At 32.2% G+C, this 16,727-nt stretch overlaps 1 protein-coding gene across 23 annotated transcripts in view; it reads right to left on the reverse strand.

Annotated features, from left to right (window-relative positions):
* Positions 1 to 16,727, reverse strand: part of LOC130897056 (zinc finger protein OZF-like) — a 287,205-nt gene that overhangs the window by 137,492 nt on the left and 132,986 nt on the right. Inside the window, exon 5 of one of the 23 annotated variants that reach the window (XM_057805592.1) lies at positions 1,067 to 2,146. The exons of 20 other annotated variants lie outside the window; for them this stretch is intronic. In XM_057805592.1, the coding sequence (XP_057661575.1) occupies positions 1,168 to 2,146 (979 nt within the window). In that variant the 3' untranslated portion in view covers positions 1,067 to 1,167. Of the gene's footprint in view, positions 1 to 1,066; positions 2,147 to 8,510; positions 9,787 to 11,597; positions 16,160 to 16,727 lie in introns of those variants that run through there. 2 more of the 23 variants (XM_057805580.1, XM_057805585.1) reach the window with 2 other exon arrangements.

A 16,727-nucleotide genomic window follows, 5' to 3' on the forward strand; every position in this document is an offset into this window, starting at 1 on the left:
CAAATTTCTGTATCAAAGCGGTATACAATTTATCAAGAATCTTGACCAACAAAAAGAGTTCACGAATTAAAAAGAGAAAAGTTTCACGCGATCCTAGTCGATGAGTATGAGCAGATATTTTAAAGCAAAAAAGGTCAAGGTCAAAGTAAGAGTAGAGGTAGAAAAAGAAAAATAATGTAAAGACATCAGGAAGAACTGCCACAAGATTAGATGTAGGCCTGATACCGAACGGTTAAACGGCTACTTCTTCAAAATAAGTCTACTCTACACTCTACAATGTTTTAGAACTGTTCGCAACAACTTTAGGCAAGCTTCTTAACTATGCAAGCCTAAAGAGCTACTTATACAAAAAGAACGGCATCTGTGTAAACTTGAAGCCTACACATTGGGCGTTACAGAATTACACAGAAGGATTAGTGAACTTGATAGCGGACGGCATAAGACGTATTCGTGCTAGATTGAAGTTACTGGGAAAGAGGAGAGGTTGTAGACCATCATGTTACTACTTTCTGTATATCGAATATATATATAGTATTGGATGTTACATACATTTTAACTCTATTATATATTGCAATCAACCATCATTTCTTCGGAAAGAAGCATTCAGAATAAAGTTGGATCGAGATACCTTGGTGTTAACAGTCCTTGTTGTTAAGTTGAAGGATTTTGCAAGTTATAATTTGTTCTCGTTTACAGTGATTGCCACATGGTCGATTCAAGATTAATTTTTGTTTAGTAGTATTTTTGAAGAATAGATTTTCTTTCACCATATGTTATACCTTCCGAACAATTGAGGTAAATACTTATTTATTTTCATATATAACAATGAATTGTGTAACAGATTTATCGAATAGTCCACAGGATTATGATGTTATCGTGATGTCACTAATATAATTTTTTATTTTCGTTATCTGTTATATCTATTACGTCTTCTTTTGTCTATTTTTGACATGGCATTTTCCCGATACCATTGGAGTAAACCGATGTTGAAATCATTGAAGTGCCAGCGCTGTACAGAAAGTCTGGATCTTAATTTTGGAAAGCAGAAGACTACAAAACAAGTATGTTGACTAATTTCATATTTACTTTGTGAAAGCACATCGTTTTGATTTTATAAAAAAATTACCCTGACCGAAAATATCCCGAATCTACTAAACATTAAATAAATTATTGATACGTAGGAAACGGTATTAAACAATTTTTCATGTGCGCTTCTAGGGACGTTTTCGAAATAAATCCACTTCCGCAAATTCTACAAACGTTTGGTCTTTCCCCCGTATGGGTACGCACGTGCAATACCAGCGGAGTCCGCTGAGAAAAGCCCCTTCCACAATGGGGACAAATATATGGTTTTTCTCCAGTATGTACGCGCATATGCTCGATCATCTGATGTTTTTTAGAAAAACATTTCCCGCATACTTCGCAAGGATACGGCTTATCACCGGTATGTGTGCGCATATGGAATTTAAGTTTCTCTTTAGTGGAAATAGTTTTTCCACAAATTTCACATATGACCGTTAAATCGACGTTATTATGAATGGTCATCTTGTGACGTCTAAGACCGAACGCCGATTCGTAATGCTTCTTGCATATGCTACAATCGTATTTTACCAAAGGACTACCGGTGAGGATTTCGTAATGGGAGGTTCGTCGATGGGAAGCCAATTGTCGAGAAAACATAAAGTGTTTCCCGCATATTTCACATTGAAACGGCTTTTCGCCTGTATGGAAATATTTATGTTCGATAGCGTAGGTACTAATGGTGAAGGCTTTACCGCATATTTCACATTTGAACTTCGTGGAACCCTCGTGAGCTCTAACGTGCATTTCTATACTATATTTTTTAGCGTTTCTATAATTGCTACAAATGTGACAGGTGAATTTACCGTCCTCGCTGTGTTTAATAGAATGAAAAGCGAAATCGACATGATTATAATAGGAATCCGAACAGTTATCGCAATGAATCGGTTCTTCTAATTTGATTGGTGGAGGATGAGATACAGTTATTTTTTTAACAACTTTCTTCGGTGTTGTATTTTTTCGTCGCGATTTCTTTTCTTCTTCGGTATCGGATGTTTTCTCTTTTTTGAGTCTTCTTTTTTTAGGGGATTTCGCTAGCGGTAACTTTGACGATTTAATGTCAGATCTGGAAATAAGTTTGTTAATAATGTTTTAAATATATAATAAATAATTCATACGATTTATTAACTACAATATGCAAAACTTACTGATAGCGAATCCAAGTTGTCTTTTATATTCATCTCTACTCTATTTAAATATAAAATTTTCATATTTATAATTATATTTGTTAGTAAATTGTTGTTAAATTATAATTATTTAATTTTCCCATGACCCTATACGAAAGTGTCTCTATTCATCGATATAAATTTCTTTAATTTCTTAGACATTTTGCAATGATTTTGACGTTTCGATTTTTATCAAAATATACGCCATTTTTAAACTGGACTGATTTCAATTTAAGTTGGCAATTCTGTAGATCTCTTATTGGTCAAATCGCAGCCGGTTTTAAACATGAAATACCAACTTTGAATAAAATTTTAACTGAAATAAAAAAATGCTTAGATTTACCACAAATTTCTCGTTCATCATTACATAAAGTTACGAAAGATATTAATTTCAAGTGGCCACTAATTTTAATATGAATTGAATAGCGTAACAAAATAATTAAATTGTACTTAGGCTGCCATCATATCATTGTGGATCGAACTTTTCAGAATTTAATTGGGCCCGATTAAAAAATGAAGTTGCAGTCAAAAAACTAATTTTAACATTTAATATGTAAAAGATCTTCAAATGCAAGGATTGTGGATGATCTTTTAGAACCGAAAATCGTTTCTTTCTCTACAGATGACAGTGAAGCAGATTCTCAACGATTAATTATTTATAATTTTATATAAATTTATTTAGTCTTTTTTACAAACAATTTAATCAATAGTTCTGATATAGGTACTGTGAGATATTTGTTACAAATAATTTTTTATGAAAAATTCTTTTACCACATCTATATTACTATACAGAACAAAAAAATATTTTTTGCATTTTTAAATCAAATAAGTTGTTTTACTTGCAATGGAATATTTTCTTATATTTCATACTCGACCTATTTTTTTTCAACTGACCTTCATTCATGATATTGCTCAATTTTTGAAAAATAAACATGTTCTCCCCTCTGAATAATGACTCAAATGTTATCCTTGTTTTAAATTTGTTTCACCAATAAATACAAAACTTCATGTGCACCAAATTTGAGAACTGTTATCAACATAAACCTTAAACCATATCAATGTATAAAACATGTTTGTTAAATGTATAATACCTTCTATAATCTGTCCGAATAGAGCAAAGCCAGGCGTACTATTACATACCATATAGAACCGTTTCTTGTGGAAACTACCAGATCAAAGAAGACAGAAATTACAGAAGAAGTTTGTCTTATTTTGAATGACACTTGATTGTAGTATTCTATAATTTCAAATAGTTATTTTTGTTTTATAAACCACTATATTGGTTATATTGATAACTCTTTATTAAATTAAAAATCCAAGCTTTCGGAAACTACGATATAAGTGGAGAAGAAGTAAATAAAAATTCATGTCCATGTCCATGTATATAACTTGCATGTTAAATGTAAAATATTAAAGTTCAATTTGTGTTTTCTTAACGAAGGAAAATATTTAGGAATTGGGTTTCACATTAACTGTGCATGTTGTAATTAATATTAGTTTAAAAATTCTTGAATGAGTAAAAATATTTAAAGTATGTAGTTGAAATTGATTTAATTATTAAGTAATGCACATATTATCGCAAAATACCATTCGATGTCAACTGATGATTTAAATTCTATTTAAGTTCTATATAAATATAAGAGAGATCCTGATTCTTTCGTTAATAATGAAACTAATTATAGTACAATCATATTTATTATATCAACACCGTTTAAATTGTACCATCAACAATTATGTACGGTACAAAGCTCGAATAATACATTGATTGAAATGTTTTTTTCAATATTTTTTACCACCAACTATTCACATTTTGCTTCCAATACATATAAAATATGAAAAAGATCAACTAGCATAATTGAATTTAAAATAGATTTATTCATTATATCCATAAAATCCATAAAAATAAATGAAGTTACAAAAAAGTAAATGTAGCTTGAGTGCCAACTGAATATTCATAAAAAATACTTTATAGAAGAGATCAATGAATGAATTTTACTTTAAGAAAATATCGTTGTCCTCCAAACGTTAAATTTACAGTTAGATATTCACAATTTTCAACTTTTATAAAATTTGGTCCGCAAATAACGATATTAGAAACAATTATTTTGATACCTTCCAACTAATACAAAACATATTGCTAATAACACTATTCAATAAGTTATTCAGATCCTTTTTGTTTACATGTATTGATTCTGGTTGGTTAAAGAAAGTTTTTTAAAAGCAAAAAATCATACATGACTCAGTTGGAAAATTTCTCCTGATTTTTGTTATATTTGAGGAGAATTCACAAGCCAGACCAGACAAATATGAAAATTATGACTTATTCCATATTTTTTAGCGTTATAATTGGAAGTCATGATAAACAGGGGATCCTCGTGTGTACTATATCAGCTGTAGCATGTCATTGGATCAGTGGATAAAAGGAAAAAGAACCGTTTTAAAGGAAAAAAAGGAAAGCATGAGATTGAATATGTAAATTCTTCATAACAGTATCTACATCGCCTTCTGAATGGCAAGATTTTGTTTTGGGATGTAATGGAGATAATAAGAGTTCACGGGAGCATCCAACAACCAATATACTGACCCAACATTCACGCCTCGATCTAATACTGGCGAGACACATTCGATTGTTCAAAGAGAATCGAATGGTTAGGTTAGGTAAGTTATTTGGCAACAATCACTTCTTATTTCCCGTCTTAAGGAGTAAAATATTACTGCTGCATTTTACAATATGGATTTTTGGGCAAAAATATAGATACAATCTACAAACTGCTTGTTGATGAACTTGTACATTCCTCTAATCACCTGACGGCTGAATGAATGAATTGGAAATTCAATTTCTACATTCCCATTTACCATTTTTTAATGAGAATATGGAATTTATTAACGTAAAGTACAATGAAAATACTGTACCAAGGCCGATGGGATCTAGCCACGGTGGGTGATTAATGATGTTTTTTAAGAGGGAAGATGACTCACCATAAAAGAGAAAAATAAAATGTGCAACAAATAAATATTTAACGTAACGATTTTATAAGTGTTTTTTACGTAACAAAAGAAATCGCTATAATATGCTATTCAGCTTCATGTTAGAAGCAAGAAACAGTTTTTGTCCCATCGGTGTGAGTTTGCGAGTTTGTTAACTTAGAGAATTATGATATTAAGAAAATATGTCTATAGTTAAGTTCAACTGATGGAGATAGCTGTATTATTTGGAGGTAATTCAGTTGGTTAACTCATTCCATATATAATAAACACACAATAAATCAACAGTTTTGATTATGAATTACAATTGCACAACAAAATTGCATAGCACTTTAAATATATAGAGATCAAAATGCGAGATTAAAAATATACAACATCATAAAAATCTACATCTAAAAACGAAACCATTATTTTAAAAGTACATTGAAATCTAACAAAGCTACTCATTTTTGAGTATATGTAGTAAAATATACGAGAGTCTTATTGCTGTATTTTTGGAATCACGTAGTCTCAAAATAGTTCCATAATTCAATAAATTGTCTGATCAACTGTGACCCTTCAAAAAGGTAGAACACATTTCCTCACCATACGTACAAGGACAAAATATTATAAGTCATGAAGGATATAATACATTATCAAAAACAAAAGAAGCAATATTGTGTATCAAATACCTTCTAATGACGCTGTTTACATTGGGCAGACATCTCAGTATTTGGAAAATAGATCAAAAAGTCATCAATAGAATAAAAAAATAAAGCTGCACATACAACTAATTATATAAATTAAAAACCCTTGAAACCGATTCAAATATAAGAGAGGGATATAACTATGAATAATAGAATTGGATGTTGCTCCTTATTTTTAAGATTTAACAAATGAGAATAAAATATTATTAACTGTGGTTCGAAATAGATTTTTCTTTCAATATTCAAGTTATAACGGATCTAGTGATTAATATGATTATGAAAGTTGTGAATGTCAAATTATATTTTGCTAAAGACCGCAATAGGTCGAAACGTCTGTTTTAAAACGAATTGAACAAGACCTAAAATCAAGACAATTTATCAACAAAGTATATATATTAATAAAAGAATAGTTGTATAACTTACAGACTTTACTAAACTGAAAAGTCATGAATCCAAAAAAATTTACTACGATAAAAAACTCGTTAATAATATAATATAATAATAAAAATAGCTGCTTTTAAAATTACAAATGATCAATATCACAACTACATAAAGTCAAGACATTTCAACAAAAATTACATGAAACGCAGTGACTTGATGTATTAATGTAATATGCTTGGCACTTTTCATAGTTTTGATGTTCAAAATCTGGTCCTTGATAAAAAAACTTATGAATAATTCGTCTTAATTATATCTAAAATATAAAGTATGTATAGATATTTAGAAAAACTAACAATAAAAATATTGGAAAGCTCCATTTATCACGGAAAGTGAAACAATCTTTCAATTTGTACAAAAATATTACCTGATACTGATAACGCTGATATATGAACTAATAATTCACTTTCCACATTAATATATATATATTTCTCATTTCTATTTATATGTAATTTTTTTTGTTTTAAATTGTTTTCTAATATCTATGTATAAATGTATAATTTTTCGTCCTTGATGGTTTGTTGTTCGTATCGATGATTTTTTGGTCTACTTTCCAAATATTGCGATGTCCGTCCTATATAAACACAATTGTTACAAATAAACTCATTTGTAATATTATTATTTACATTGATTGTTGTTTTATATGTTTTCAATAGGTTAATCATCCTTATTTCGGGACAATTAGTTTCTTTTAATACGGTTTTTGTTTTTTTTTTTTCACAGTAGCTATACATTGTAATTAGGGATGTGATGGATAGAACAGTATCTAGAACTAAAAATCACTCAAGTTTCTTGGGAGATAGAGCAACATGAACTGGGTTGAATTTGTATAGAATTCATTTTTTAAAGTTTTGTTCATATTATCAGGAAATGGATTTTTATTATTTTGTCCAACCACCTTTGTAAATAGAAGTTTTTTTGATAAGAATTCACAACTTGACATAAATTTTTCTGTACGATAGAAAATATTCAATGTGACGTTCCTTGTAGTATTCGTGAAGCTGTTTATATAGGACAGACATCTCAATATTTGGAAAATAGATTAACAGACAATGAAATATGGAGAAATATACATTTAATCATAAATGTTGGAAAACCGGAGCTTTATAAGAGATTCATGTGATGCTATTTAAAAAATAAAGTATATAAATAAATAACTTATAATTAAGAAATTTCAAAAATTCTTGAAACGGGGTCAAATACAAAATACAAGAGAATTTTTAAAGTTGCTCTCATTCAGAATCATAAAAATGAGATTGGAACAAAATTTATAATTCTACTATATAAACGTCAACATTTCAACAAGTCATTTATACTGATATTTTTTTTTTTTTGTACTTTAAGAGAGTCTTTGTAAGGTTGAAACGGATCGTACTTATATTGATAAAAACCTAAGAAAGCTGCGAAACAACGGGACCATTATACTCGTATTTCCCACAGATAAAAAAAGTTCTCAAGTCAATCAACTGATTTGACTAACGTTTGGTTAGTTGTTAATCCAAAATAATTCTCCCTTGAATTGCTTGAAATAAAAATGGCATCAAATCAAACTGAGCACGCTTTTCCATTGCTTTCCTCCATATCAAACAGCATTTGAATGCGACATTTCAAGACTGGAGACGTATTTTTATTTCAAGGCATACATTTCAGAATACAAGATTCAAAACAGTTTGAATGATAATTATATCTAATCTTGTACTAACTTCAATCGTATCTGTCAGATATAAACGAGCTGGTCGGGAGGAAACAAAATCAAAAAGGATCACCAAACATACTCGCAAAGAATGTGGTCAATAATATCTTTATTGGCACATGGAAAATCAGTGGTTAGACAAAAAAAATAACCAAGATTCGTCGTAAATTTAGGTCGACTCGAGAGGAAAGTCTTGTGTGTTTGATTGGAATTATCAAGGTTCAGAAATCATTCCAGATGGTCGAACCATCAATTTTTCGGAGAAATATCCAGGGTTTAGTTCGAAGGCAGATTACTATTCATCTAGATTCATGGAAAAATTTTTTGCATCTAAGTCTAATGAATGGATTTACCAAGGTCTCAAAGAGTTTGTTGAATGTAGGATATGATGGGCTGTACTTCGATTATTGAGGCTTTCTTTTTGAGTTCAATCAACTATTAAAGTAGAAAAAATACAGATAATTGTACATACAATGTATTTAGAAATTTATTTCTTGGAAAAAAACTGAAAGTATTCACGATTTTTTTTAATAATTAGAATTAAGATGGGAACGGAAACGTCATCATATTCTGTAAATGTACACAAGATCCTATTTGCCCGCAAATATTACATGTGATCTCTTCATTCGTTTTAAAGGGGTTTCTAGAAATATGTGGACAGTAACCCAAGTCTCCACAAATATAACAAGCTCCGTCGTCTCTGGTCGGCGTCATCATACTCATTTTAAGTAAGTGTTCACATAGATTTTCTGATCCACAGACAGGACACGATATACCTTCATTTTTAGTAGTTTTTAAAGGCATAGCTGGTAGATGGGGGCAAGGACCGATTTCACCACATATTACGCAAGGAGCAATACTTTTACGGTGGGAAAATTTTTTAGGAAAATGTGGGCAGTTTCCGGAAACACCACAAACTACGCAAGCCGTTGATTCTTCTCTGTTATGAGTTTTTTCGTGGGTTTTCAGTGGTGTTCTTTGGGTGAAACCTCTACCGCAATATTTACAAATATACGGTTTTTCGCCGGTGTGTACTCTAACGTGTTCGACGAGTTGATCTTTCTTGGAAAAGCTTTTCGGGCAGTAATGACACGCGTGGGGTTTATAACCTGTATGCGTCCTAAGATGAAACTTTAGTTTTTCTCTACTAGATAATCTTTTTCCGCAGATATCGCAAAGTACGGAACCGTCGATTTTTTTGTGTTTACTTAGCTTATGTCTGCTCAAACTAGAAGCTGTAGCGTAATGTTTGTTGCAAATGGAGCAGTCGTATTTTACCAAAGGATTCCCGGTGAGTATTTCGTAATGCGTTGATTTTCTGTGTCTGGATAAGAACCAAGAATACATGAAATGTTTTCCGCATATTTCACATTGGAACGGTTTTTCTCCCGTATGGAAATACTTGTGTTCAGCGGCGTGAGTACTTATAGTGAAACCTTGATTACAAATTTCACATTTATACTTGGTGGTGCCTTCGTGAGCTCGTACATGCATCTCTATTTGGTATTTGGATGCGTTTCTAAAATTTATACATAAGTGACAGGTGTATTTACCGTCTTGGTCATGTGATTTTGAATGTAACGCAAAATCTATATTATTATCGAACATTGAGTCACATTCCTCGCATTTAATTGGTTGCTCTAATTTTAATGGTGGAGGATGATCATCGGGATATTTTCTTTTATATTTTGATTTTCTTAGAGTCTTTGTTTTTCGTTTTTTCTTACGTTCGTCGTACCTAAAAATGAGTAAATTTCAGTAAAACACGTATAACTATATAAAACAACGCGTTCAGAGAGATAAAAACGAAATACACTACATCGCATCAGACCAAACATTTTTTTCACGTTAGGTAGCTGTTATTGTTTGTACTTACCCAGATATTTCGTTGTGATTTGTTTTTGGAAGAAATTGGGGGGGATTTTTTGTGGGACATGGTTTGTTTTAGCAATAACCCTGATATAAAGGAACAGTACATTACATTAAGAGGGTAGATAGTTTGATATTTATGCACTGCGCACAGTTCAGAGCTCTCAAACTTCTGTGTTCGAAAGTATCTCGATCCAGAAAGTTTGCGACGTGATTTTAGGCCCATAGTTTAAAGCTATCAGGCGCAGCTTTACCAATACACGAATCATCAACTTTCTGCCTCAAAATACGTGCAAAATATGCGTTCTTTCGACCAAGGTATGAAGACATAGTATATTATCCTACTCGGACAGAAGGATAATGACACGTGGTGCAGAGCTCTCAAACTTCTGCCCTTGTGGTCCATACTGAAAGATTTTTTGGCGATTTGTATAATTAGTTCTACTTCATTATAGCAATCTCCTTTTCGTCTGCAGATTCTTCAGTTGAGATCATTTTTTAAAGTTATTGTCAAACTGTATCTTAGTTACCATCAATCGTAAACAACCAGCGTGAACAAAACATGGTAAGTAACAAATAACTAATGTCAGTCGTGAAAGCATTTTTTGCTTCCGCTGTTATAGAGGGCGAAACTGCAGCTTTACCAATGCACGAATCTTAACTTTCTACATCGAAATAGGTTCAAAGATGCGAACTTTCGACCGAGGTATAAAGAAAAAATTTTCTGAGCAGGGTTTTGGGTGATTCTTTTGTAGGTGTTTTAATTCGGGGCACATTTCGCTCAGTGCAGGTGTCCGCCAACTATTTCGGGTGATATGAAATTTAAGAGTTTGGTAAGAGAATGAAATACAATAAAACAAAAAGGCTCGACGAATCAAAAAGCTGTGTCTACTAGACGTAATGGCGTAATCTACTGTAGCTGTAAAAATTTTTTTTTCTTGAAAACACACGTGGACTATTAAAAAAATTTTTGTTTCCTACCATATGATTTCACAAACAAAATGTTCATTTTAACAAATATAGTAATAGTAAGAATTGAATATTTTCTTCCAATAATTCAATAAAAATTTGTGTTTTAGTCAACAAACCGTGATATCGAAAAGAGGCGGTTCGCACCACGATAAAGACCGTGACCGAAAACGTGTTGGAAGACTGAAAGTCTTACTTAAACGAGTAATTAAACGAAGTTTTCGTCATTTTCAGTAAATTAAGTGTATGATCTTCTATTTGTAGCTTTTCCAAAACTCTTCATACTCTGTCAAAATGATATCCCTAATATTTTTTATAATTTTGTTTATAGGACGTATATGCTTGTGCATTTTGGTACCACTTTTTGGTGCTTGTACTAAACTAGTTTGGATTATTAGTAGGTACTGGCTACTCTACTAAATTATTAGCTACCTGACTAAATTACTAGCCGTGTCTTATTAAAAATCACGTCGTTTTCTGGTGGAGATTGTTTGAAATGATCAGACAACAACCTGGGTTATTTATTATTTATACCTGGATAACTAGATAATTTCCTATTTCAAGAAGACTACCACTCACGACCAACTCGTCGTTACTGAAATTCTCCGGTTTCAGCAGTGGCGCGAACTGCCACTTTAAGAGTTTATATTTCAGAATCAAGTAAACAAAAACTTTTAGAACAATATTTATTATTAAAAATAATAATTACACATAATGACAACAACTTCGTCTTAAAATAATACCCACGCCACATAAAACTAATAGAACTAGTCATTATTTATAGTAAATATATTATATTATTATAAAAAAATTATTACAAAACTGTTTTCAGAATCTCTTACGCCCGCGTATATAATATATAATATAAAATTGCATTACGTCTACTTTTTTCAAAAGTGTGTAGTAAGTACTAAATAGATTAGATTATAATGAACTCGTCCACGACATGGACCGCGAAGCCTGTCCTGTTAAGTCTTAATGAAAGTATAAATGTTAGCTCCAGTTCGCAAAATTCGTTTGACGTTTTTTTTATACAGAGGTCGGCATAAGTCGATCACCAATTTCCATTTAGAGAAAAAATACAGCGATAAAATGAAAAAAAAATTACAAGAGGGATTCTAAAAAAGGTTACTGTAAGTTTTCAAATTAATGCCTAATATTGATCAACGCATTTACGGCAACGTTTCTCAACGGAGGATACGTGATCCTCAAGAAGGCCTCACAGGAAGAAATTTTCAAATAACTTTGACCCATCATGAGACCCTCAAAAAATTACGGACCCACGAGACCTCGAGCATGAATACCTGCCCACACATCTCAGGCAGGTTTAATTATGTTTCAATGAAGACGCGAGGATTCTGGTTATTCCAGTACACGCAGTTATGCGTTCAGCTTGAAGATTACTTCATCCTAGTACAAAATGGCTACAACTCGAAGAATTCCAATGTGCGTTCGAAATCATCCCAGTGAAGTGCGTGGAGGAGCCGCGGACGCTAAACTCGATAGTACATCCTTTTCAGCATATCACATACATATTTTCGTTAGTTGTTACAGATACTAGTCGTCGGCAACAGAGCCCGTTTATAATAATTTCTGGTACGTCCTCCACACTGTTGTTAAAATTCGGTAAACATAGTTTCTCGTAATCCGCGTTCGTAACAAAAAAAAACTATTTCTTAAAGAGTGAACTTGTATCGGTTATTTTAATTTTAATCTTTTTCGAAAGCGTTGCCAAACTTATAAGCTGGACTTATGTCTATTTTTCGTGAGTGTTGCCTGACTTATTCCGATCTCTGTATTGTCTTTTTTTAACCAGTTTCTAAGAAGGCTTTTTTATTTATTTGTTTACTTTCTAGAATTCTAGAAATTACTTTCTGTTACAAATTCGTGCGGTGAGAGTTAGTTTATAATCCAAAGTGAAAAAAGTGACCGATGATTTTAAACAAATTATATAAGTTAAGTCTAATGTAAGTGTTCAAATATATTAAGTAAGTAAGAGACAGTGTGTTTAAATTCACCCCACCCTTAGAAATAGTTTAAATAAATAAAAAAAAAACATTACAATATAGGAATTAAATCGGCAGTTCAGAATTCCGAACTTTTTTCACCAACTTTACTTCCCGTAAATAATGAATTATTATATTTGAAACAACTGAAATTTCTGTTGATCTTTTGCGCATTTCAGGGCTCTTGAATCGCTTGCCAAGCAGTATAATATTCAAGTAGTAACCGTTTTCGGTAATTGAATACAACATATATTTACAAATTAATTTATTCAAAATATTTAGTATATAATGGACCGTAAACTCTAGAAAAACAACAACACATTAATAAACAAAAAAACAGTTTCTTTTGCACTGATAATGCTGAGTAAATCACTGAGTAAGATTTTAAATAAGGTTTCAGACAGTAAAATCCTGTCTCATATGAAAAGCACGTAAACGACGATTGACTACGTCGTGGATTTCTACCAAACAGAAAGTGACAATTTTTTTTGTGTTGCTAGTAAAGACGTAAAGACAGTAACTTCAAAGAATTTTTGCATACAGAAATCATAGAATTCCTTGTGAAATACGAGGTTTTTAGACATATTTGTTAAATTAAAGTGAAGTTATTAGAGAATAGGATCCGGCAAAAATTCGAGAGTGAGCAGATGACGTGAAAATAATGCTGTAAAGGATTTCCCATCCATGTTACGTGATATTCCTCTAAACATTCGGAGATAAATGTGGTTCATGCACGATGGAGGCCTCTCTACTTCCAAAATGATGTAAAAACCAATCTTAATAACAAAATGGAATTAAAATTGCAGATACTAGACATAAATACATTAAACTGTAATATCTTTCACCAGAGACAGAATTTGAATGTTATACCGAAAAAGTCTAATTAGTTATCTACACTGTAAAACGTATTGAACACTGTCTGCCCATTGTAAATGAATGAAAGCTTCAAAGTTGAGTCCGTTTAGTTGCAACAACGTTTCTCAAAGCTTTCTGTTTTGACGATGGAAAGCCGCCCTAATATTTTGCTTTTCACACATGGAGACAACCGAAATTAAAGCTTAACCGGCGTTTTGAGACTACAAGAGTGATTCTCGAAAAAGGTAGAACCAAACACGTAAAAACACAGTTATTTTTTCCTTCTTATTTTCTTGTATTTGGAAAAACTAGTATAAAGGACTTGAACGTTTATAAAAATTGATATATTCATGGGAATTGTCCGTGAGAATGATGTTTTGAACAGTACAAATTTTCGGAGTTGATATGTTTTTAAAAATCCAAATCACAAAGTTGCAATAAATAGATTGCTTACACCACAGATGTTCGGAATTATAAAAGTTGTTGTAGTGGTAGTAATTAATGTGTTCAGTAGGTGGTCTTATTAGAAGCGCGAAAGGGCAGAAGAAAGATCGATCTGATTCAAATGTCGATGAGTTTTTAAGTGATTCAAACGTTGCAGATAACCCCTAAAGCTCCAAGGAAACGATCAGTAAAACAGATCTTCTAAACAAAGCGATTTTTGAGCGATAATAGTGCTTTCTCTTTTTTGATATTCATTATATACGTTAGAGAAGTGCCGCTACCGCTTGCTCCATTTCCTCTATGGTCACAGACCCATGGGCGAATAACCACAAGGATCGATGATTCCTCCAATTATGAGTTTCGAAGTGTATGCCCGTTGAATTCCAAAAATGTTTATCGTAGGCCACAATATAAAGCGAATCGCGTAAGATCCAACATTTTGAAAGCCATACAACAATGAGGAAAATGGTTTCTTAAAGAACATTATTACTAGAGATGATATTCGGTTAATGTACGACAATCCGGAGTCAAAGCAACAAATGTACATAGTTGGACCAAAGAAGAAACAGTGTCTACATGAAACAGGAAACCACAATAAAAAATATCTTGGGCAAATGAAGAGGTTTGTTTCCATCTGGTTTGCTTATGATTCATAGTGATGAAATCATGTTGGTTATTGAATATTCTTTTCTTCCTGGCTCATCAGAACTTGAAAAAAGACTCTTTTATATTAAGTTTCCGCTTTTACCTAGCAAAAAAACAAAAATGATGTTTGTCTGAACACACTTTTTACCACCACTATTAACACTAAATGACCGTATAGTTTTTTTCGAATTATTATATAATTAATCGAAAGGAATGTGCAATTTGCAATGCTTCATGTGACTATCCATGGCACTTTTAGAAATGAATCCTCTAGTGCAGAGGATACAAATATAAGGTGCTTCGCCAGTATGGGACCTTTCATGAATCTTCAAAGGCGACCTTTGCGTAAATCCCTTTCCGCAATATTTACATATGTACGGTTTCTCCCCAGTATGAACTCTCAAATGTTCCTTCTTCTGTTCTTTGGTAGAAAAACATTTGCCGCATACTTCGCAAGCATGAGGACGGTATCCCGTATGTACCCTACGATGGAACTTCAACTTCTCGTTACTAGAGATTTTTTTACCGCAAATGTCACAAAGAACGGACGTATCGATTCCTTCGTAGTTGTGATTTCTCAAATTGTGCCTTTTGAGACCGCTAGAAGACGTGTAATGTTTGTTACAAGTTGTACAATCGTACTTTATTAAAGGAGTGCCGGTGATAATTTCCCAATGTTGTGTTCGTCTGTGCGAAGCTAAAAATCTGGAAAACATAAAATGTTTCCCGCATATTTCACATTGAAACGGTTTTTCTCCCGAGTGAAAGTATTTGTGTTCCAAAGCGTGGGTACTAACAGTGAAAGCTTTATTACAAATTTCGCATTTGTAACTGGTAGTACCTTCGTGAGCTCGTACATGCATCTCTATGTGATATTTTGAGGCGTTTTTATAGTTACAGATGTGGCAAGAATATTTTCCATCGTCGCTATGTTGGATAGAATGTAAAGAAAAGGCCACGTTATTTTTATATGTATCACTACAAAGATCGCACTGTATAGGTTCGTCCAGTTCTACTGGTGGAGGATGTGCTATATCACTTTTCTTTCTGGTCATTCTTTTCATTTTTCCTATTTTTACTGGGTTTCTTCCGATTTCATTATGTTGTAAATTCTTCTCTTTTTTTAATCTTCTTTTTCTCACTTTTTTCGGTTTGGTTGTTATTTCGTCGCTATCTACACCATCTTCTTCTTGATATTCTTCATCATCGTCATCGACGTCTTTCAATTTTTCCCTTTTTATTTTCATTTTATTCGAGTTTTCCGACAATGTTTCAATGTTACATTTATCGTCGTTCATTCCATTTTTAATTGTTACTGCGGACCTAGAATGACATCTTTTTAGAAAAAATGTAATTAAAACAGAATAAATCACACTGCTCTCAAAATTAAACGAAAAATGAAATTTTTACAACATTACAATAATATAAAAAATTGTATCCATTAACAGAATCAAATTTTATCTCTATAATAACAAGAATTACAAGAATATTCTAATAATTGACATTAGCTAAATTCAAGTCATCGTACATTATAACTGTTTCGATGGAGTTTTTTATACCAAAATTGCTGAAGTGTCACTTCGTGGGATATTGGGATACATGGTACCCAAATATCTTCGTCCAATAACCGACTTTCTTCAACACTTTTTATCTATTTTATAGTTTTTCCACTGGATTTCTATTCTATATTATATAAGATTAGTTTCTAATTATAAAAATGAAGATTCTACAGAAATTCAACTATGCTGAAGTTGAATATCAATTACCGCACCGTTTCGGCCCAGTCGTTCAGGTCATCGTTGGCGTGGACTCAATAGATTTTCTGTCAGAGGAAAGTACAAGTATTTATCACCATAAAGACAAGAAGGAAACAAGAAATACAACGAAGAAG

Source organism: Diorhabda carinulata, chromosome 8 (assembly GCF_026250575.1).
Source record: "Diorhabda carinulata isolate Delta chromosome 8, icDioCari1.1, whole genome shotgun sequence".
Taxonomy (NCBI): domain Eukaryota; kingdom Metazoa; phylum Arthropoda; class Insecta; order Coleoptera; family Chrysomelidae; genus Diorhabda; species Diorhabda carinulata.